Genomic DNA, 24,795 nt, shown 5'->3' with positions numbered 1-24,795 from the left:
TTCATCATTGTTTTATTGTGGGTGAAATGTGTTTAATAAGCTGAGATTGTGATAAAAATTACATGGGCAATAACAGTTCCCAGGGGAAAAGAGGTGGTGAAGGAGACTCAGTAATCCTTCTCCTCCTATTATGAAATTTTCACTATCATCAGGTAATAATTGATTTCTCTGTTGTACTTCTGTGTCCCCATCTACAAAATGGGGGTAACACAAACTTACCCTCTGCCTTTCAGGTTTTTTGCGAAAATCAGTGAACTAATATTGGTAAAATTGGAGCCCCATGGATGAAGGGTACTTTGTAAGTATAATACGTTATTGTCATGTTATTTTCTGTTACTTCAAAGTGCAAATGCCAGATGTCTGTTCTTGCTATATCAAGAATTCAGTAGCACCATGTTTCATACCCAGATATTGATAATCTGACTTCCTTTGAGGAATTTAAAATTTCTGAACTCACCATTTTGTCAATATGCTGTAGGTAGAAAAGTCATCTTCCTCTGAAGTAAATGAATGAATGAATAAATAAATGCAATGTTTCTTAGATAATTTGGAGGAATACATGTCTGCATATTTTGTAAAAAATGTTGATTTAAATGCTAGATGTGAATGCCAGCTGTTTTGATTTCTCTTCCTCCATCTCTGTCTTTCTTTTTGAATTGTATTTCACTTGTGTTTTGCGCAGTCAGTTTGTGTCTTAGAGGAAGGGCTGGTTTCAGGGAGAGGCTAATGTTTCAATGAGGTTAGCAAAGTCTTGTTAATGATGAAAGTCAGCTGGACAGTTTGCTAGGTATTGTGTTCCTAGACTTGGGGTGGGGAAGGAGGCCCGCCCGAATGGTGAGCTAAGTGTGGACCACCCCTCTTAAACTGGGTCACAGGTGAGGTGACTTGGGAGTTGCCTCCTCTCCATGGAATGGTAAAGGCTGCAAACCATACAGCCAAAGGAGCGGCGCAGAGATGGTACAATCCTCAGGTGACTGTATCACTTGGCTTGGTCACTGAATAACACATCTCTTTACTTGGCGAAGCCAACCAATGTCCTAGAATTGTGTGTCTGACCATAGACTGGCTGGTACAACAGTGCTCAACCCATGGTATCTTCTCCTTTTAACAAGGGGTAAGGATACTCTTTAAAAACTCCTAACAGAAAGAAGTTTAAAAATGTGTGGCGTTCCATTTTAGTGAGTACTCCTGGGACTCATGGGGCCGACCAGTCTGTCTGCTAGCCGATTCTAGGGGCTCCATCTGAGCAGTGCTTGAGAGAGTCTGTAGAAGCAGGAAGTCTGTTAGTATAGCCTCTTTCTTGAGATGAACCCCAATCTACCCGGTTTATCTTCACCATGGGTCCTAATTTTGTTATCTAAATCTACAAAGAGCAAGTTTTCCTTTTGTGAAGTGACAACCCTTTAAATATTTGGTGCCCCCCACCCCTCGCCTTGGGTGTTCTCACAGTGATGCTTTTGTCTGGTTCAGTTCCCTTCACAGGAGAGCTCATTGCGGTGGATTTCCAAAGTCTTCAGTCCTTTGGAAGGGTTCTCATTTGTTTGTATCTTTCTTAACAAGCAGCACTGAGAATCTACTTTCTCCACGCCCCATTCTTCGTGTCAGAGCCAAGAGATCTAAGCAAAGGCGGAAGAGCATTGATCTCAGAAGAAACCGTCTGGAATCACGTGTGCCCATGGATTGGTTTGAGTAACAAGACAGCAAAGCCCACATCCCTCTGCGAGGTGCAGATGAGTGACAGGGAGAAAGTTGTTTTGGTTAATAATACAATCTGCTTGCCTCCTGTAGACACAGCAGTAGCCTACTAATTCGTTAGAAGTGAATTAAGGTTGTTTACCGATGTTTTAAAGTAACTGTCAGAGTGAAAAAAAAAAAGAGTTCATACTAAATGAGACCACTCACCTACTTCGGAGTTGCTGTTTATTTTAAGCTGAGTGCATAAATAATATATTGAGATACGAAAGGTGATTTCAAGCATTAGAACACGAAGCCGCCTGTTTACTAACTGTCATTGGGCTGAAGAGAATTTAAACAGCTCTGAACCTTTTTGTCTGTGGATGCAAGGCATGAAATTAACTTTCATTTCATAGTTAGCAGAAATCATGATTAAGCAGCCTTGTTGTCATGTCTTCTGCCCACCGGGAGCTCTTTTGCTATGTAAGATGAACCTTGGCAGGAGAGTGCTTTCCGTTTCACCTTTGAAACATGACTCTTTTCCCCCACAAAAAACAAAGACCTGTCTGGACCACTGTGTCTGCTCTTTCTGGACAGAAAGAGGAATCATGGAAATATACTAGTTTAGGGTCTAGGGGTTCAAGTTTGGACCACTGCCAAAGCTTCAGAGTCTTTCTTTCTTCACCTGTAGAATGGGAATAATAGCATCTACCGCCACCACGTCACAAGGAGATAACTGTTAAATGAGCTTGAAAGGTAGCAGGTATCATATCTGAGCAGTACAAGATAATAACTTTTAATGCTATTTAGGCTGTATTCTAAATGAATTATATGTGTAGCTAATTTGTCCTGATTCTCCTGTGGGGTGGGAACTATTGTGATCCTAATTTTACCACTACAAGAACTGAAGCCCAGGGAAGACCAGCAACTTGCTCTGTAGATAAAAGGCTGCAAAGCCGAGTCAGACACTAGGCACTTTGGGTCCAGGTTTGAAAGTAGGGTCCAGGTTTTCCTACATATGATCATGCCTCTTAGCCATTCACAAGTAAATGAGACATCATTTCTAAAAGCCTGAACCAAATCAGGTTGAAAAAATTCAAATACGTCTTCTCCATCAGCAAGGAGGGTTTCCATTGGGTAGAAATGTAGCTGACTATACGGATTAATTATGTTTTATGTATAAAAGCCCTGGCGAGTCTTAGATGAAAAGCTGTAAGTGAAAAGACCTATTACTTGTAATGCTTTCAGAAACAAGAAGTCTGATTCACTTTTTGTCCCCTTAAACTTGAAAGTGTGATAGCTTATTCCAGAGTACAGAGAAGAGGGTTAGAGAATGAATAGAAAATGTATAGAATGTTTAATTTTGCATGATTACATTTCGTATTTGCTGAAGTAACCGAGGCAAATAGAAATGCATGAAAGTATCACAGAATACCTATTTTAGATGTTTTGATGGAGTGCTTTGGATCTTACAGTGTGATATACGAACCCTTGGGGATAAATCCTTATTAAGCAAATGAACAAGAGTGTATTTGTGCACATCACTGAAAATATGTAATTTGTATAACTGACTTTTAAATTTATATTTACACTATATTTATTTGAATTTCAAAAGAGAAAAGAGCCTAAAGTGATTAATGGAAACAAAAATTATATGCATTTGCAGGTATTTTCCCTCTGAAATATGCTCAATCTATCTTGGGGGTCACTCTTAAAATTCCTTGTGGCAAGAGTCAGGGTCAGGCTTGCTTTAGATTTCTTACTGAAGCAGTTCAAAAATAGGATCATTTCCATAATCCCAGAAAAATGGATGGACTCTTGAGATGTAATCACCTGGGGGAAAGAATAAATTCTGTGCTTCCAAATTGCAAAAATCTCAGCAATTGCGGCTCTGCTCTAGCACTTGTTAATACAATAAAATAATTGCATAATTAAATACACTATGGGATTTCAATAATTGGAAACTTTTTTTTTTCCTCATCCCAATCTGCAACTTGCTGATGCTGAAAAGCATCCACAGTGTTTGCAGAGGCTGGGATCATCGCTTTACATCATGCCCTTTGCAATGCTCTGCAGCTCCTCGAGGCTGGGAGACACTTCCCTTTTTGGCTATTTTTAGTGGACTGTATTTAGACAAGATGAAAGTAAGCAGGAAGTCCCCAAATGCAGGCTATGGCAGAGTTGAGGATCATTTTGCTGCAAATCTCCCCGGTGCTGTTGAGAGCTAAGGTAGCAGTGAGTGAAGAGCAACCTGAGACTGGGTGCTGTTTAGGCCCCAGGAGTGTCTCTCTCTGGAAACTGTGGCTTAGACAGGGGAGTCTCCTTGAGTTCAAACCTCACATGGCCTCTTTTTCTCTGCTGGGACAATGGCAAAAGCACTCAATCGCTTCTCTTTGCTTACTTGTAAAAGAAGAATCTTAATGCTTTTATCTTAGTGTAGGTGCAAAGCTTAATTGAGTTAATAATGTAGAGTTTAGAAAATACCAGGCAGATTGTATACGTACCCGGTACATGTTAGCTACTATAATTAGGCAGCCAGAGGGAATGTTTTATGTTCTTTTAAGCCATTGCAAACCTTTGAATAAGAACAAATAAATAGACTTAGGGTTTTAATTCCTGAAAAAATATTTATCAGCTGGGTGTGGTGGTGCACATCTGTAATTCTAGCACTCTGGGAGGCTGAGGCAGGACCATGCCAAATTTAAATCTAGCCTCATCAATTTAGTGAGACTTTGTTCTCAAAAATAAATCAACAAACAAACAAACAAATAAAGAAAGAAAGGCTGGGCTATAGCTCAGTGTGAAGGCCCTGGGTTCAATCCTCAGTACCACTAAAAACAAACAAACAAAACAAAAAAACAGCAACAAAAAACCAGTTACTGAATTGCCAAATACTTTATGCACTGCTATCTTGAATGGCAAAAAAACAAAGATGATTGATATCAGTTCCCTGCCCTGGAATAGCTCAACTGAATTGGGAAAATAAACAGGCAAATAGATGTTGCTGCTGCTTCTGCTGGTGGTGACGATGATCAAAATTATATGTTAGACAGAGTCTGGTGGATAGTAAAATATTTTAGCAGAAACTAGCCTGTCACCGGTGTCTCCCACACCTAACACATCCTGAATTTGGCTTAGGATCATTTGGCTTGAAAGTCAAGGGTGTGCTGGTGAGGGGGAGATTTGTAGCAGAGTAGTCTCCTACCCGAGAGTAGGCTAAATATGCATACAGAAAATAAAGGAATAAGTGAACACATGGATAAATGAAGTCAAGGGTAACCTTAGCTTTAAGCTTCTTCTCTGCAGGAGTCCAGAGCACTGGCCACAGCCTGAGAACGCAGATGCATCTGTTGCTGTTGGATACTGAGGCACCCCAGATGCCACTCGGGGTCACACAGGCGCTTCTGCAAGAGTTGGCTTCTGGCCACTGAGGTTCAGGCCCTGCTGGATGCCTCAGTCCCACACGTACATGTGTGTGACTGTGTTGTATTTGTACAGGTGCTCGGACTCTTTCCCCCAAACTTCATTTTGAAGAATTTCAAACCTACAGCAAAATTGACAGGACAGCCCCTCAAACACTCAGTACACTCTTTTTCCACGCACAGCTGTGGCTAATATCTGGTCGCATTCACCCCTTCTCTCTCCATGCGTGACTTTGAACCACATTCTAGTCCCCTGTTGAAATCATAAGGCGTCTCCCATACAACATTCGCACCTCTGCCTCTAGTGCACATGTTAAATTTACTTCCTAACTTCTCAGTCTCAAATGAAAAATTTGGAAGAAGAAGCCTAAAAGAACATTAAAAGGAATTTGCTTATATATATATATATATATTTTTCAGTTTAAAAGTTGCTGCTTGTAGCTTATTTTTTGACTAAAACACACTAACATATTACGAGTGTGGCCAGTATGAGGTGCCTGCAATTTTAAAGCTTAGGAAGTTTTTCCTGGATTTGTCATTCTCTTTCACAGGGGAGTGATATTTTTGAAAAGGCAAATTCCCTTGATTTTTATTTTTCTGAGAGCCTTTGAGAAGTAGTGGTAGTTCAGTTATTAGTACAAGAAGACCATTGCTTTCTATGTTAAGAAGAGCACCTGTTAGGAGTGATCTTGCAAATATAATAATTTGGAACCCGCATTCCAACCTTGGTTGATCTGTTCCTAAGTAGAAAGAAAAACATTTAATTTTGGACTACAGAGAAACTTACATGAAAAACCCCTCTTTTTCGGATAATGGCAAATGCTAATTAAAATAAAATAAGTTATCTGGCACAATCAAAATGACAAGATTTGTAGAACATTGTATTATTTCAGGGATTATGTAAATGCTTTCTGTGGAAGCCTAGGGAATGTGGGGAAGGGCCTTTGGGCCACCGTAGATGGTGGTGATGGGGTCAGAGAGGAAGTGAGCCTAGCATTGGAAACCCAGGGCTCTCTCCTCTTCCATCAAACATCTCTGATAGTGCATGCTGCATACTGAGCATTTCCCTAAGGGTCGGTTGGCAAGAAAGCATTCAAAAGCTAAAGAGAAATATTTTGGAAACCACAGTCTTAGTGGGGAGAAGAAGAATAGGAGAGATTCTTCCGGCAGTGTGGGCAGGCAGTGAAAAGTGATAGCTGTCAAGTTGAAGGTGGGAGATGTCAGAAAAACCATGAAAAGCAGACACAGGAACTAACACCCAGCTGCATCTGGGAGTGCGGAGTGGGGTCAGACGCCTGTACTTTCCCTCAGGCAGTGGTTCTTAAACGTGAATGATTCCTGGTCTTCAACCTGGAGGTTCCCATTCAGTCGTAGATCTGGAGTGCTGGGAGCTGGAGTCTGACTTTTAACTGTCACCCTGTGTCACACAGAGAAACTTGCCCTACAGACATGTTTACATCACAGAACATCACAGTGTCTGGTGTTGATAAAGATGACCAGTGTTGTAAAGAAAATGTTCAGTGCGGCTCAGTCTTCTGCAGCCCTTTTTTAGATGGAAGGAAATGTTACAATAATTGACTTCCATGATGCTTAAAATGGAAAGAGTTGTCCTGAATGATAGGAGGGAAAAATCAACAGAAAGATAATCACATTTCAGTGTGCAGTTTGCTAAGTGCGGGGTGGGGAGGAGAGGTTGACACCAATGGGAGACAGACAGGCGTCCAGTTGGGTGCTGTGATCTGCTCTGGCCAGAGGGAGTTCCCCCTGGTGCCTCTTAGCCCAAATGGGTATGTGCAGGCTCTGGGTTCAGAGGCGCCTGGGTTCATATCTGGACTCTTCTGGTTGCAAGTTGCAGAAGTTTAGGAAAGTTTCCCAGGCTTTTTAAGCCTGGGTCTTCCTCAAAGGGCAGATGAAGATTCAGTTAGGCGATGTACGGGAAGTACTGAGCACAGCACCTTTGAGCTAGTAGTCTCCATAAATGGCTTCAATTATAATTAAGATAGTCCTTGAAATGGATGGGCCTTGCAAAGGGCAAGAATGAGGGTGTTTTTGAGAGCTTTGGTGTTGGTTTTGGTTGGGGCAGGAGAAGAGGGACAACAGATACTCCAGAGAAGAATAACAGCCTAAGCAAATCCAGAAGTAAAGGATCCTTTTGTGTCTAGTCTGATGGTTCCGAAAGTATTGCCCACAGAGAAGTTTCTGGATGTTATACACATTTGATAAATATTAATTAATTTAATTTTCATGGTTAGCATATGAAGTAGGTTTTATTCACTCAACAGACCATGAAACAGGCACAGAGAAGTTAAATCAGCTGCCCAAGTTACAGAGCTCGTAGAGGCAGAGGCAGGATTTGAACACATTTGGCATCTGTACTCCTAATTGCTATGCTATAGTATTTCAGTGATGATGGCTTATGTTTATGTGTATTAGGACAAGGTAACTAGCTCAGTAAAAACCCTGGTGCTACAGATACTGGTGCCTAGAGCAATAGTACAGTTTGACACAGGAACTTGATTTCAGTCAACCATGTGAGATAAGTGATAGGCGTGGTATCAGCTGTGATGAAAATCTTGGCATGATCCCCAGGCAATGTGCCTAGGGATTTCCAGGGCAGTGAAAGACAGCGGCAAGGAAAGATTGGGGACACCAGGGGAGGCTGCTGCTCCAAACCATCAGGCAAAGCTGCTACAGAGTCTTTAAATTCTAGGGAAGAATCAAGTACATTTGCCCTAGGAGGGAGTTAAGACGGAAAGGCTTTATAGGCTGCTGAGTTCATTCCCATCTCCTGATACTATTGGGAAAGGGAAAAAAAATCCCCTTGGTGTCAGGCATGGTGGCACTCATCTGTAATTTCAGCATGCTGGGAGGCTCAGGCAGAGGATTACAAGTTTGAGCCCAGTCCTGGAAGCTTAGTGAATTAGTGAGGCCCTATGTCAGAATGCAAAATAAAATAAAATAAGATAGGGCTGGGGATGTAGTTCAGTCTGATGACTCTGGGTTCAATCCCTAGTACGATAAAGAAAGAAGGAAAGAAAGAAAAAAAGGAAGAAAAAAAAGAAAGAGAGGAAGAAAGAAGTCCCCTTTGGCCTTGTCTATTGAATGACCAGACTGAGATATGGACAGCTTTGGAGACCTTCAGTTTCTGTTCCTCTTCCCTCATCTCTCTCTTTCTTCTTCTCTCTTTTTGCTTCCCTGTCTCCTTCCTCCTTATTGTGCACAAGGAAAGATTTCAAAAAGGCTGTGCCCCAGAATGCAAATGCCTAGTGCAATTCAACAGGAAAAGAGTTTAATGCGCTAGATGGCATTTTAATTTACCTTCAGCTTTCCAGGGTGGCACCTGTGTCTGCCCTGTGTCTCTCCTCCGATGTGGTCAGAAAAATGCAAAAGCCCAGATAATCCTAAACCAAGCCAGGATTAGGCTCTTATATTTGCAGCAGATTTACCTTTCTAACAACCTGTTGGAAGCTAATATTAAGATGGGTTTGCATTTCCTGAGCAAATGAGCACAGGTGTTAGTTCATAAATTGCAGTAAAGCATTGTAGAATGAGCCACTCCTGGGGGAGGAGTGGTGGGCTAAGTCCAAGTCCCCCAGGCCTGGGGGGGCATGCTGCCCCTGGCCCCATATCTACATCCTGCCCTTGTGATGCTGGGTCCTCACAGATGGACTTACAGGTCTTCTTATCCACTCTTGCCCATTTCTTTGTCTGATTCCCAGGAAGGGCATCCTAACCTCCTCTCACCACTCTTCTCACCGCTTAGTTCTCTGCTTGGTGTATGGTGTACATTCAGAAGTGAACAATGGCCCATTGATTAATGAATGAGAGCTATCATTCAGTCTTCAATGATTCAGATTGTTAACGAATATTTACTGAGCACTTAACTGTGGGCACCGTGCTAGGGGCTTTCATACAATTGGTTTCACAACAGACCTCTCACCTACTGACCACGGGGACAATGAGGCTCAGAGAGAATGAGAAGAATTTTGCCTAAGTCACAAATTTTTGGTTCTGCTTGATTTAAGTCCAGACATTCTGACTTTGGGTTAAGTTTTGTTTTTTTAATGCTACTTTTCTCTGCCTTGCAAACTCTGAGTTCCTTTTCCTGCTATTAAACTGGGGTTTCCTTACATCCGTTGTCCCACGGTCTCACCCATCAGCCCAAAGTGGAAGGAAAGTTGCCCCTCTTTGAGAATTCCGTCCTCAGGGCATGAGACCCTGAGAGTCATCAAAGGCTACTGCTCATGATGAGCACAAAGAAGTGGGCTTCTCTTGGGCTGCGCAGGGTGTCCCCCGCATGTGGGCCCTGATGCTGTTCTACAGATTAAAATAGTTGTCACAGTGATGAGAACATTGAATTGGTTAAACCTGGTTTTAGGTTGTTTTTGGAAAGTAACTATGAGTTTTACTCGTCACAGGCTAAGAGGAAAGAACAAAACAAAACAAAACAAAACAAAAAAAACGAAGAGTGAAACTCCATAGCTATTTCTCTTCCCTTTTTGTTCATAGTGGTTATTTATATCTGGGAAGTTTCCATGGGGATTTAGTTCAGGATATAGACTTGCCAGGGTGACTTCTGCGCTCCGTGGTGACATTTGACAGACTGCAGGCAAAGCAGGGTGGATTTCTAATAGCAGAATGGATGGATTTGGGGACAAAGTATTGGGATCGAACTCTGTTATGAAGTGGGATTTATTGATCTGAATCGAAAAGAGGCACATTGCTTGTCAATTTGAGATCAGTATCAATAACATTTGATAGATTAGGGCTCCGGTCCTTTGCTTTGTTTGCTTTATCAACTCCACTTGGCAATAAAGACTCCAGGTGGTGTATTGTAATGGCTTATTGTGCTTGTCATGTGCCATGTGCGTGACTGACCTGAGGGCTCAGTGCTGGGATCTTGAGTGTGTCACCGCCATGCAGAAGTGCACTGCTGTGCCTGACTCTCCCCAGAATGAGACCACCCCTTGCTCAGCTGCCTTGCCACATCAGCCTCCCGAATTAACCTTGAGATGCTGTGCCCATGATGTAGGTAGCATCTTCATTTTCCAGATGAAGAAATTAAGACACTGAGAGGTTCAATGAACTGCCCAAGGCCACATGGTAAATCTCTGGTACAGCTGGATTCTAGACAGAGATGTCATGGCTTCAACTTGCGGATATGACACTTTCCTTCTCAGTGGTTTCAGAGTAAAGGCAGCTGAATTTGCAAGAAGAGAGGTGGGACCTTTGAGGAGTGATTGGGTCATGAAGGCTATGCTCTCATGGATGGATTAACCCATTTGTGGATTAATAGATTAATGGGTCATCCACTGATTGGCTTTGTGATAAAAGAATCTCCCTCGGTACTCTTGCTCTGTCTCATCATGTGACTTTCTGTGCTGTCCTGAGACTCTGCAGTGTTCCCGCCAGCAAGAATGCTCTCACCAGATGCAGCCCCTCAACCTTGGACTTCCTAGCCTCCAGAACTGTAAGAACAACACCTTTTTTCTTTATAAATTATCTGGTGTGTGATATTCAGTTATAGCCGCAGAAAACAAATGAAGCTCACACCTCCATATTCCCCAATCTCACAAAAGAAAGCCAATTTCACCTGAAAATATTATTAGAAGTACAGATTCCCCCGGAGATTCTGATCTAATCAGTTTGGAGTGGCATCTAGGAACTTCATTTCCAAAAGGGACCCTGTACTTTTCTAACAAGCACTGTAAAAAGTGTCTTATGATCTTTGTTTCTAATAAGCAGTTGTTCTGTGACCCACACTTTGGGAAACAGTGACAGAGGCAGGAAAATTGGCTCTAAGCAGATTTTGAGTGGAGCAGGAAGATGGGTAGGTGCTCGGAGGAAACCCCTTCAAAGACGACTCCATGGGTAGCTGGCTGGAGGCTTTCAGTCAGTGATCAGTTCCCTCTCCCTCTGTCTCTCTCTCTCTCTATATCTATCTATCTATCTATCTATCTATCTATCTATCTATCTATCTATCTATCTATCTATCTATGTATAGATAGATAGATATATATCTATATCTATCTATCTATCTATCTATCTATCTATCTATCTATCTATCTATCTATCTATCTATCTATATTCTCATGGGAAATGCAGAACATCCCTAAATTCACATTTGCAAACATTCATCACAGATGTTCCCTGTGGACCACAAGGCCTGAATGAGAAACAGTATAATACAGACCACAGAGAAATACATTTATTATGGAAGCTGTTTTAGTTACAGTAGGCAGAGAATTTATTTCATGTAAAGAATTTATTATTTGATTGATATCAGATTATAGGAAATCTGTGAGAAAAGACCCAATAATACTAGCAAATTAGCACATTAAAGTTTTTCATCCAGCCCTTTGTATACCATATAAACAAGCAGTCTTTGAAATCTTTAGTTGTTCTGTCAAATAGAGAAATTATTCACGGGGAACATTTTCATTACTCTCAAAACAATAACAGCACCATGATGAGCATGTGCATGTGTGTGTATATGTGTGTGTGTGTGTGTGTGTGTGTGATGTGTGTGTATACACGGCTTGTGGGTGCATCAGCAAACAAGCCATGAACTAATAATAAAACAACAAATTAGCAACAATTTAATTAAGCCCAATTTATGTCAAACTATCTGAATAGGGATATGATTACATAATTATATGTAAAAATTTGAGGCAAAGGAGATTTTTTCTTTTCTTGTGTTCAATTCCACATCCTGACAGTGTCCGGCAGCTGTTTCTTGAGCTGCCAAGCTGGGTCGTGACTTGGGCCAAATCTTTTCCAAGGGAATGGTCTGTGCAAGCTGGCAGGCTGTCAAGCTGTGTGTGGTCCTGTAGCAGCAAATGAGTAAATCAGAGTTATAAGTTGCAAATGTGCCTCAAATTAACTTCTGCATAGTAGGGAATGAGCTTGGCAGAATTTGAAGTCCGGCTCCGTGACAGCCTTCTCTCATGGCAGCAGAGTCCAAGAGACGATGGGATCTGAAGGCCTGGTGGGTCTTGCAGCTTCCACAGGGTATGAACTCAGTGTACTGCGCTTGAAATGTCACATTCCAGGAGCTCCTGGAATTACCAGGCGCAGTGTCATATCTCACTGTGGGCTCTGTTCACATGATGCAAGTCCTTGCTTATCTGACCAGGCCTAAAATAAGACACCCGATGCTTTATTTATGAGCTCCGGGGCCACCCAGGCCCATGATGTAAGTAACCTTGGGGTACCCAGCATTTGATCACTTCAATTCCCATTAACTACCTGTTTCTAAATGGGGAAAAGCATTTACCCAGCACATTGCGTTATTCATGAAGACACAAAGCAGTCTGTTGTGCTGTCACTGGGGCTGATTTCCATGTAATGTGATCCAGCTGTTGAAGGCTGTGGATTGTTGGTTTCTCATGTTCCTTTACTCCTCTTTTTCATTTTATCTTTTCACTTTCTTTTTCTCCTTCTCTCCTTTCTTTTATTTCCTTTCTCTCCTTTAGAAAAAATTCCATTCTTAAAAAGAGCCTTGACATATCCCAGACACTGTTAAGCATGTAACTAAATATAAAGAAGTTAGGAGCTACTCCCCTTTCAATACAAAAGGTCACTGGTTGGTGGCAGGGAGCCCATTTGACATAATGGTGGAAGCATCCTGTGCAGGGTTTCTCAGCTTTGGCACTATTAATATTTTGGACCTGTTACTCCATTGCTATGCAGTCTCTCCTGTGAATTGCAGGGTGTTTGGGAGATTCCTGGCCTCTCATACTGGATGCCAGCAGCCCCTACCCACTTGTGACAACTGAGAATGTCTGCAGACCGTCCCAAATGTCCTCTTGGGAGCAAGTATGTCTCTGGTTGATTTAGTTTGACAGCTTGCCCGGTCTTTGTCATAGAGAAAGCTCACCAAGTCACACTGCGATTGTAGATATTGTGGATCTGAAGACAGAAAACCTGAGTTTGAATGCTGGCTCTTGTGCTTCTTGGCTGTGTGATATTGGGCAAGATATACAGCTTATCTAAGCCTTAACTTTTTCACCTATTACATAGAGATAATACGCAATTTGTAAGATAATTGAGAACCAGTGAACTACTATGTTTCCAAAAAATGGTACACCTTTGGAATAATACACCTTTGGAAACTGACGATCTGATTATATGACCTGATATATGAAATATGATTGTTAGCTTAGGCAGAGAAATAAAAGGCAGTGCTATGGGCACCCTCTTACCTTGTGTTACTTAGTCCTGGCTTTCTCCTTCTTTACCTCTCTACTTCCATCTCTCAGCCATTTTCATATTTCAGAAACAGATTAACTATGGCCAAGGACATGAAATTTGAAAAATGGAAAGAGAAATGGTGAAAGGCATAAAGGAGGAGAGGCTGGCAGGGACCATGCAGTGAGAAAGCCCCAGGAGGAAGGGTGGGAAGTTCATTTAGTTTCCTGAATGTGAAAATACAGAAAGAACAAAGAAACCCTCACCCCTCCACTAATCTGAACCCTATTCTCCACTCGACAATGCCAAATCCACCTTGTATCACTCTCTTTAGGAGAAAGTGAAATAGTTTTCCTTATTCAGGAGTGAGGGTGACAAATGTTAAATCTGTTTTCTTAGGAAACAGCTGAGAAAACAGTCAAAATAACTTCATGTGACTAGCACAATTATCTGCCTGGCTCTTCAAAGCCTGAGTCCCTTTTGAGCTGTATCTGAAGCTAAAAATAAGGGCCAGGCGGAGGAAGGAGTAGACAGACAGCCATTACGAGTGTAATCTCTGACATCGCCTTCAGTCACCACACCTACATTTTACAGAGCCTCTCGTGGCTGCTGCCTGCCAGCAATTAAGAAAACATTGGCAAAAAACCCGTTGCTCCTACTGGTGTAGAAACTGTTTTTCAGCTCAGCCTGCTGTTAAGTCCACTCTGTCTGGTCTTATCTAGTTGCACCATGAGGATAGGAAAGGACAGGAGAGATCATCAGGTTCATTTTTTGAGTCGTTCCCGGACTATTCTTGACATGTTTCACATTCCCTCTCTGTACATGATTCCAGAGGTGGAGAGCTCCCTGTTACAAGAGGTGGGATGTTTAATGTCGAACCCCAGACTCTAATGGTGAGAGAAAGAGAAATCTGTCTCTAATCTCTGTGTCTGTATCTAGCATTACTTCAACAACAGCGTGGACAACACACTGTGTGCCCGGATCCAAATATGAATAAAACATAGCTTCTGCCCTCAAAGAGTAGATTGTGGTCATGATGATGTATTGAATGGATATAAATCATGCATTTATCCATTCAACAAACATTCATGAGCCATTCTGATGAGCCGGGTTTCCTGCTAGTAGCTGGAGATGCAAAGGAGCTAGAGCACTATCCCTGCCCTCAAGGAGCCTGGTCTGATGGAAGGTCGAGAGCCAATACGAGATCCCATGTGTTGCTTAATTATGGCTCTCTCTTTCTTTGCCCCTCCACTTCCATCATCCCCCAGCCATTGTCATTTTCCAGAAATCGCTAGAAATGGGCTAGCATCCCAGTTAGGGTGGCACAGAAGTGCTGAGATGGAAGCAAGCATGGGATACAATGGGGCGGAGACCAAAGAGCAGAGGCAGGTGAACTCACAGGACTTTGGGGCCTGTGGATTGAGCCTTTGTGTTAGCATTGAAGCTGCTGAGGGGGTGAAACCAGCAGACTTGGTCATGGTCAGCTATAGACCAGATCAGATTAATGGGGTAGAGAGAGGACACATTGAGATAAGTGCCACAGAAGTACTGAGGGTGGAGCCACAGACTCTAGGGTGAGGTCATGGCATCCTCCATGCAGATGGTGACATCTGACTCCTTGGGAAGTAAGACAGGGCTTCTGTAAGCTAGCCAGGGAGGAAATCACAGCTATAGCAATAGGTGGGCCTGGAGACTCACAGGCATATTTCAGGACACATATGATTGATTATCTTTTGTCAGCCGGAGCACAGGGTCAGGTTTCATGAGGAATATTATGGGGGCACAAGGCAACAAAGATGGCTATGGCCTGGTGGCCAAGAACCCTGGAGAAAGTGGCAGGTTATTTGGTCATATGCTGTAGATGAGGCTTTGCAGGAGCTTTGAGTGGGAGAATGAGGTCTTCAGCTGGAGTTTTAGAGCTGTGGAGGGTGAGAGTGGAGGCTGAACATCCAGTGCTAGGTCTGTGCAGCAGGCAGGAGAAGCGTGACACATCCTTCACTGGGCAGTGGTAGTGGGCTAGAGCTGTTAAGTAGAGTCAGCAGATGTTAGATTTGGGGCTCTCCCAGGCCTCAGACATGAATACTATAGCCTCCCTACTAGCTGGGCAAGTGTTGGCTCATGGAAAGCGTGATCTCAACAAAATGTGGCTTGGAAACAAACGTTATAGGGTAGCAAAATGATAAAATCTATTTGACCACCTCCGGAAGTGACAACCAGTTTTTCCATTTTATCTGCTCTTTAGAATTGCTCAGGCATCTGTTCATTTTCTTGGTCCAAAATGGAGTATTATTTATAAAATGCTGCATTCTCACCCCCCCACACACATCTGGATGTTTGAAGTCGCACAGATAAGACCTCTGGATTGAGGCCTGAAGCTTGGCCTCTTCTCCCAGATGTTTGGTGTCCTGTTGACAAAGCCAGGGAGTCCTTGTGATCAGACCTTTCCTAAAGCATGACACTCAACAGGGCTGGAGCTGCAGGTGCATTCTGAAGGGTAGAAGGATGAGTAAACTTCAAACAACGGTTTTATAAAATAACCAAACTAATTAGGGCTCCAAAGGGATTGAGAATTTTTTTCTGTTTGACCAAAAGGCTTATGCAATAGTGTATTTGAGCTTTTTAGGAATAATTTCTCAAGTGAATATTTGCTTTGAACCACTGGGGGTGAGGAGGTCAGGGGCGATCACAATGTTATTCCTAGAGAGGGAACTCCAGATGAATTAAATCCATCCTTTAACCTGGCTGGTAGAAAAGGAGCCAAAGACCTTGAAGCTTGAGTCTGTTCTTTCCTAAATAGCTTTTTTTTTTTTTTTTTCAGTTACAAAAGTATGTTCTAGGCTTTTTGATTAACCTGTTGTGATCTTTTGTGAAAGAATGATCCACATGGGTTTGAGGCAATCATTTAAATATAGGAATTACACACAAACTGCAGGGAAGTGCTGCTACATTATAAAATCTGGGGCAGTAGAAAGATGCACGAAAGAACAGGCCGTGTGAATAATCTGACAGGAAACTGTGTTGGTCACTTCTGGACTTGAGAGCAGGTTGAATCCTCATCTGTACCCTCCTGCCACCCCTCAGCAGCAGAGGGTTTCTTTTGTATGCTCAAGTGTGTGTCTTTGGATGTGACCATCACAGGCTATGCCACAGTGCTTCCAGAATTGGGTGAGGCTGCTCCCGTGGACTAGGAAGATGCCCCCACCCCAAACCTTGTGTCCCTCCCGGGAATCAGCTTTGCCAAAGAGGCTCTTCCCCTCCGGACAGGGTAGAGCTGCCTTGGGCCAAACGTGTCTGACTAGCTTTATTCCTCTGCTAGAACCGCCTCTGTTTGAACTCCTGTCAAGGCAAAATTGCTTTATTTCCTAATTTTGATGATATTAGCAAATACATGTAATGGGGAATAAAATTAATCAGTTTGTGCTTGTGAAATTGCCTCCTGTTTACCTCAGCCTTGTAGCGATTTTTCCCCCTCCTACAGGGGTTATTTTAATTAACAGCGTGAATTTTTGGTAGTTTAATTTATTTTATGATTGTGTAAAAATACTCCTTTGTAAGGGTTTATATATAACTAGCCAGCTAATTAGCAGTAATATTTTAACAACAGCTGTAGAAGCAGGGAGTCCCATGAAACATGGCTTCTCCCTTCAGACCGCCATGATATTTATTGGTGCCTTTTCTTATCAGCTCTGGCTGAAGGCAACAAAGGAGGGTAGTGTGCACATCAGATAATTAAAAGAGAAGTGAGCCTTCAAATCCTCCTCTCACCTGACACACACAAAACTTCCTGAGGACTTCTGGTTCTCCAGGCCTCTGATTTAGGACTCTATCTCTTTGGTGTCGACTTCTCCTGAAGTTGATTATGTATCCAATGTGGGCTTCTGTAGAAGACATACCTTTCTGGAAAATTATGGGTAGTCTTTTAAGGGCATTAACTTGAGCTAATTACAGTCACTGAAATTTGTACTACACTCTGTATTCATGCAAAGTATTTTAATAGAGCACGAGATCCACCTTACCTTCATTTAAAGAGCACGAGTTCAAGTGGAAAACGTGGGGAGGGAGCTCAGGTGTAGGGGGAAGAAGGGGTGGGGAAGATGCAGAGAAATGGGGACAAAGTGTGAGGGGAGACAGCCCCTCGGTGTGTAGCTAACAGACACCTATGATTTCCTCTCTTCCCATTCTCCCTTTCCCCTCCTGACCAAGCACCTCTTCTCCCACTTTGGATTTGGGTTCCAGGCAAAGTGTGCTGATCGCCCACCCCCAGTGAGGTTCTTGAGTTCAAAGAAAAGTGATCTTTTCACACCACAGTTTTACTCCACCAGATAGGCCAACTACTCAAACCCTAGAGCTCAGCGTGAATTCTGCCCACACATGATTTTCTCCTTACATGTGTAGAGTCTAGGTCCTGAATAAGTTTGTGACCTTCATAATCGTGTGAAGGTGGGAATACTTAGCCCTATTTTATATCCTTAACCTTATTTTATAGATAGGGATGCTGAAGCCGGAAAACTCAAGTGATGCCCAGGACCATGCAGAAATGTAGAGTTGGCGAGGTGACAGGAGCTGTCCTGAGCCCTTAAATGTCTGAGGTTCCTTCACTCAGCTGTCACTTGCAAAATATTTCTCCTCATTTTCTAAGGGGGAGCAGTGCGTCTTCCCTCTCTGTGCCCCAGAACCTCAGCATATGAGGCACAATCCCAGGTTTCTCCTTATGGTTCATTTTCTGCCTCTTTTCTCTTACAGCAGGATCCCTGTCTTTGTGCCTTCCATGGTGCCTGGTGCCTAGTGGACACTCAGTGGTAATGGGCAGGTGCACAAGATCGGAGGAAGTTGAACCCAAGTTTCAAATGCACGTTCCTTTATGATGAGTCTAAATTGCTGATTTTAAATATTTATTTATTTATTTAGTACTGGGGATTGAACTTGGGTCCTTGCGCTTGCAAGGCAGGTGGTAGAACCACTGAGTGAAATCCCTGGCCTGCAGAATTGCTAATTAATTGCTTGTTAGCCAACTTCTATTAGTGGTTATGCCTAAAAATACACACATTCTGATAGTGTGGTGCCTGAAACATAGTAATGGCTCACATGTTAGCTAGTATTATTTCCTCAACTTTAATAAAGTATCTATAGGAAACACATTGTAAAACTCCCCCCCAAATGTCTAAATGCATAAAATATGGGGAATCAGTGCATGAAAACCTATGCAGGAGTGCGTGTACACATGGGCAAACACACAAGCTTGGTTTGATAGGATTCATTTAACAGATCTTCTGGAGAAGTAAAATGCTCAGGGCAGAGGAAGGAGGGGCAGGGGTCAAATGTCCCTAAGAAGCAGAGCCTGCTTGCATGTTTGTTTACTCCAATGACTACCATATTCACTTACATTTGCAAAGCATTGTGTCTATCAGATATATAAAGTGTGGCCAGGGGCTTGCTGTGTTTGGTGCTGCATATTCAAATTTTGAACACAATGTGTCAGTACCTGACACAAAGTAGGCACCCAGTATAAATGCGTTGAGTGGCTGAATGATGGTAGCTGGCATTCACCTGACCCGGGAGAGAGTCCTGTTATTATCTCTACTTGGCAAAGGAAATATTTTCAGAGAGGTTAATGTTCCAGAGAGGTTAAATTCTCTAGCTTTCAGAGTCAGGGTCAGGAGTCAAACCTGCCAAATACAGTGCTTCATTTTATTTATTATAAAATAGAATCTCCAACCATGTCTCCACTGTGTGTGTGTTCATGTAGACAATAACTAAGCATAAACATAGCAAATACTATAGTTTTGTTAGAGGTGAAGCTTTGTAATTAGTTAGGCACACTTGACATCAAAACTTGCCTCTCCCACTTATCATCTGTGTGATTTTTGATGAGTTACCTAACATCTCTGTGAGTTGATTTCCTCTTCTGTTAATGGAAGCAATGCTAGCACCTACCTCATGGTGTTACTGCAAGGGTTATGGGAGATTATGGCATGGCTGAGAACTAGGCACATCCTCAGGGCTCAGTGATAGTTACCTAAAAAGTGGATGTCATGTCCTTACTTTCATCCCTAAAAGCAGCATGATCATCCTGGGTCACACTATTCTCATTTGGAAAATGGCAGGCTGTTGAGATGCTGTGTCAGGCCCCTTCCAACTCTAAAGTACTAGACACCTCAGGTAACTTCTGTGGTGCCTAATGTCTGATGTGACTCCCCTCAGTATTTCTAAAATGTTTTCATTTTCTGATGAAGGGAGATAATAATAATGTGGAGTGGAAAGAGAGGAGAAAGAGTTGTAAGGGCATCAGTGAGGGGTGGATGCAGGAGTGGTATCATATGACAAGCAGCTAAATTGACCATCCCAGGTATTGAACCCCATTTGGCGTGTAACAGAAGGTGAGCGCTTGGCCCCATGAAACTCATATCTGCGTATGAGCTTTCCTGAAACACCATCTCAATTAATGGGCACTGAATGAGGAATGGATTTTAGCTAGGCAGAAAGAACAGTAGAAAATAGGAGAAATATAAGTATAATACTGCAATTAAAGGAAAACCAGTGTGATTTAGAGCCTCCATCTCAATTCTTTTCACTTTCTATCTCCATTAAACAGCATAAAGTAAGAACTATTATGAAAAGTAGATAGAGGAAGCGAGATTTCTTTAAAAATCTTGGAAAAAAAAAACCCCAAAGTTGGGATTTCTTTTGATGGGGAAACAATAACATGTTAGATAATTCTGAGGTTCTCACTGCAAGAAAACAATAATTATATTTTGAATTTTATTATAATAATAGGTTCCTGGCTAAATGCACAAATCTAATAAAACCATAATACCAAGGTACAATGGGCTTCATGAATTGGAAATTTAAATGTTTTTGGCATCTGCCACCCAACTCTCCAATAATAAGATCTATAATTTCCTGATAAGCTGTGCACCACTCCTGTGAATTTAGCTCTATAAAAAGAGGCCCAAAGTCGTTTTTCAGCATTAATGTTAATTTTTTACTGGCTTTGCTAAGCTGACTCCTTTATGTCTAACCCTTTTGCCATTTAGAAACATTGAAAGTTCTGAGAGATTTTGTGACATTCTTTTCCTCATTGGGTTTATCCGTACTTTTTAGGTATACAGTACAGTTACATTCATCATTGGGATCTTGTACCTTTACGACAGGTTACATTGAAAGTTCTGAGAGATTTTGTGACATTCTTTTCCTCATTGGGTTTATCCGTACTTTTTAGGTATACAGTACAGTTACATTCATCATTGGGATCTTGTACCTTTACATGACAGGTCTTGGTTCTCATTTTTTCCCCTTACCCCTGCCCTCCCTTCATCCCTCCTCCCTTCCCTATTTACAAACACTTTGTTTCCATTTTATTTTTTCTTTTCCCTTAAGATTTTGTGACTTTTAAAGGTATTTTGAACATATTATTAGTTGTACATCACCAAAAAATGGTAAATCATCCTGAGTTTATTTGAGTATCTTTGAAGCATAGGGTGTCACCTGTACAGATTTATGGAAGACAGTGTGTTTGCAAATGGAGCAGGAAGGCAGTATGTAGTCGTATGTCTCAGTGCTGCTGCTGTTGGAGTGACTGACCTGAAGTTTACTCCTGTTTTCTCTAACATAGGACACAGTGTAACTAGGGATCAATGTCGGTGTGACCGGTAGGTTGGAGGACCTCACCTCCACTCCTCCCTTCCTTCCTTCTTTCCTTCCTCTCCCGCTTCTGCTGTCCTCTGCCAGGACCTTCTACCATGCCGTTTATGCGTTGGAGCCAGCCAACCATGGACTGAACCCACGGAAACTATATATCAAATAAATTTCTCCCTTTAAATTACTGTTGTTAAACATTTTGTTCTAGTGATGAGAAGGTGACTAATACAAGTACTAACATTAATGAGGTCAGCTTCAGGTAGGATACCATTTTATGACTATCCTAGTGCCAAGTCCCCAAGGAGATACATGAGGAAGCCACCAGGAGCGTCGTCTTTGGATATGTCTTGGTCATTCCTCCCAGAGTTGTACATGGCACTTTATGAGTGGCAGTTCACGTATAACCCAAAAGTCTGGAATAATTCCTACGAAGCTTCTGGAATATGGTGGAAATTAAAAAACCCCGGGCTTATCATTAGAAACCAACAACATGTGTACCTAGTGAGCTCCCTTCTCCTCCCTCCCTTCGCTGGTCCGATACCTCGCAGCAAGGAGGTCTTCCTTCGGATCCAGGTGGAAGGGATTTTTTGCTATTGATAGCAACTTACTTGCTAATGGAGGGAGTTTGAGAAATTTACTCCACACAGTCATGGGATGAGGGGGACACACATCTGAAGAATTTGCAGTGTTCCTATTCCCTACCCCCATACTACTTTCTATTCTTTCCTGCTTGGAAAAGTCAGCTCAGCTGAGCAGAGTCACCTACTCTGATCACTTCCTTATCAGCTACAGATGAGTCTACCTTGCCTTTGTCCCCAGTTTCATTTAATTAGATATAAGCCTACCCCAGAGTCAATTCATTCTGTTTCTTAACATTGACCGCAGCTTCTCTTTTGGCTGCCTCCTTGCCTTTCCCTGTGATTGAAGCAGTGTGGGTTGATAATTCATTTTGTTCCACCATTATTGATGTGGTGGCTCTGATCCAAAATTTGAAAATTTCTCTCCAGGTTGTTCTTGCCCTTGGTTTTTAAAAAAGACATTGCATAAAATGAATGGTGTAGGTCAGAAATAGAAACATCAGTGCTACTTTAGGGTGTGAGGGTCCACTTTCAATTGTGAGAGAGGCTTATTGTTAATTACAGAGATTTCCAAGGGCATCACACACTTCTCAGGCGGTGGCTGGCAAAAATCCTCCTTCCAAATGCTTTCTAAACTGAGAATGGATTTGAAAGACCATTGTCTGCCCAGGCTCAGAAATTATTCGTTCATAAAGGACTTGTGTAAAGGTTTTCAAGATACCTTTATGTGAAAGATAAACTATATTAAGGGCCCAAGAGCTTCTGCTCACCGCATTTTTACTGAAGGTTTCCTTTCTTGATTCTTGTAAATGTCACTGCCTCCCTTGGTTTAAGGATTCTGAACCCCAAAGTGAATGTTTCTCTGACATCTTTTTTTTTTCCATTCTGGATACATCAGTGGGTTTTTAGTGGCCAGGGTAGTTTTCTCTGCTTATTACTGACATGAAATAATCAGTGGCCTCTTTTCTTGCCTTAAAACAATCTTCCTAAAAAGAATATTTTAGACACCCAAGAATTTGTGTCACTGGACTCTTATAGAGACTAATGTTTCTTCATTGTCTAGAATATAATATTTTATTTTCATGTTGCAAATAGTTGTGATAAGAGGCTCTCCTTGAAAGGGAAGGAAATAAAAAATTTACCTTTTTTGGTTTCATTTTTTCCCATATGGCAAACTGAACCAGTGATCTCAGGGGACTTTTTATTATTTGAAAAGCCGGAAAAATGAAGAAAATGTACTCCTTACTTTGGCTTATCTTACAGGGATATGAAGATGGGTCCTTTGAGTGAGCAGATAATCATGGTAGTGTGTAAGCTTCTTTCTCCTCCCATTTTTTAAGGACAAAGATAGAATCTGTGACATTGTCTTATATTTTTGGAAAATTGGTAGTAGATACCTTCCAGAGAAACTTATTTTCTAAATGAAGCTAAATTCCTCTTTCTCTTCCTTCCCATCTAATTTGATATCATTGGTCTCTATAAATAAAATAAGCCCATAATGCCAGTTTATCATTGGCCCAGAGATCAGCTCAGCCTTGACCTCATGCCGGTAATGAACTTAGTTTCCTATGATTCAAGAATGAAACCATAACCAAAAAAGCATTTCTTTTGAAGCTAAATAGAAAAGCCACAGGCATGACCACCACCTAAAGACCTTTAAACCATTTCCCTCCTGTCAGTCAGGAGTATTATAAACAGGTAGGGCAGAGGTGTTTCTAAGCCTCACTGGCTGTCAGCTACCTAAGAGTCCAGCCAAAATTGGGGAAAACTCTTACCGTGTTTAGTATTCTGGCTTGGTGCAGCAAGATCCGAATCTACCCATTGTGGTTTCCTTTCAATAGGCTCTCTAGATTCTTAATTACAACACAGGCTAATTATGTAGTCCAAGTTCGACAGCACACTGGATTTGCACAGCGTGTCTCTCCTCCTCACTGGCATTATTGTATTGGTTTTCCCGACCCTGTCAGACTGAGATTTAAATCCTTAACCTGACATTCATTGTGTTCCATGTATCAGCTTTTCCTGCCTTTCTAAATTACGTGCCCAATAAAGTTCTCATTTCTGTCATAGGTCGGGAGTAGGTCTTTTATAAATTCTTAGGCCAGGGCCATTTAAATTCTGGTTTTGATTTTATCTTGCCTCTTCAAATTATTTGCCTTGTAAGCGCTTTAACTTTGTGGTCTTTAACCCTCACTTCTTAGGCTATTAATTTTTTTTAACCTATGTGACCATTGAAGCCAATTTATAGAAAATCTCACTGGCAACGAGGTCACCCCAACCATTTTGGAGAGAGAAGATAAATATATAGAAAGTTGTCAAATTGGAGTATGTGCTGTCTGTGTGTGTGTCTGTGTGTGTGTGTGTGTGCGTGTGTGTGCGCGCGTGTGTCCCAGTTCAGTCTACAAGGCAGTCTTCACTATCAGACCCTCATCCATGTAGATGATCACCAGCCATACAATTCCACCAGCTACTTTTTAATGTTTGGTTGCCATTTCAATGGGACAGTGTTTTTGTTTTTGCTAAATCCAATTGAGAGAAGGAGCAATGGAGAGACAGAGAAAGAACTCTATTATAATTTGTATTCTGTCTGAAAGATTTATGATACTTGAACAAGGTAACTTATCTCATCATATGTGCTCGGTTATTAGGTGATTTGTTGAGTTATTTTTGTTTTTGGTGTAAGCTGGAAAGGAAATTCTCAGATCTTATTTTATTTGCCCATGTCTCTGAGTGAGACTTTTTGGGTTTACCCTACAAATTCCAAAGACGTGTTGGAGACATGTAATTTCTAGCCTCTTCTTAAAAGAAGGTGCCCAAGGCAGTAGAGAAGAGTCACCATCACCCCATGCTGGGGCTGCTTGGTCCCAGGGTAGTGACACAGAATTGAGCATCACTTGAAGATATTCTGGTGATTCCTGGACATTCTGTCAGCTCCTGTCTGCCCTAAAAATTCCTTCCCCATCTTTTCATCACACTTACTTGTCTTTGACCCTTTTTCATGCGACTTTGCTTTTTGCCAGCTAAATAAATAAACATATCCATGCAAATATGTTAGATGCTACTAATTAGCCAATATGTATCCCTTCTAGATAAAATATTTGCATTTTAACATATTCCTTCTTAATGCTGCAAGTAAAAAAGATGATGCTGAGGATCAGCATTCTGTTTGATCACGTGAGTCTCCTTTCTTTAGGCCAGGTTGAAAGCCTGCTGTGTAGGAACTAAACCAACTCCACTAAGATAGTAGCAGCATGGCTTTGCAATTTAAGAAATCTATTTATGTATTATGTATA

The 24,795-nt window shown here is 41.8% G+C and overlaps 1 protein-coding gene across 1 annotated transcript in view; it reads left to right on the top strand.

Annotated features, from left to right (window-relative positions):
* The first annotated feature begins 233 nt into the window (after positions 1–233).
* The window catches only part of Ppargc1a (PPARG coactivator 1 alpha), a 447,934-nt gene continuing 423,372 nt past the window's right edge, over positions 234–24,795 (top strand). Inside the window, exon 1 of the mRNA XM_010610445.2 lies at positions 234–298. Within this exon, the coding sequence (XP_010608747.1) occupies positions 281–298 (18 nt within the window). The 5' untranslated portion in view covers positions 234–280. The remainder of the gene's footprint in view (positions 299–24,795) is intronic.

This window comes from Fukomys damarensis, unplaced genomic scaffold (genome assembly GCF_012274545.1).
Source record: "Fukomys damarensis isolate Sample0158 unplaced genomic scaffold, DMR_v1.0_HiC HiC_scaffold_35, whole genome shotgun sequence".
In the NCBI taxonomy this organism is placed as follows: domain Eukaryota; kingdom Metazoa; phylum Chordata; class Mammalia; order Rodentia; family Bathyergidae; genus Fukomys; species Fukomys damarensis.
This window is presented reverse-complemented; position numbering and strand designations above follow the sequence as displayed.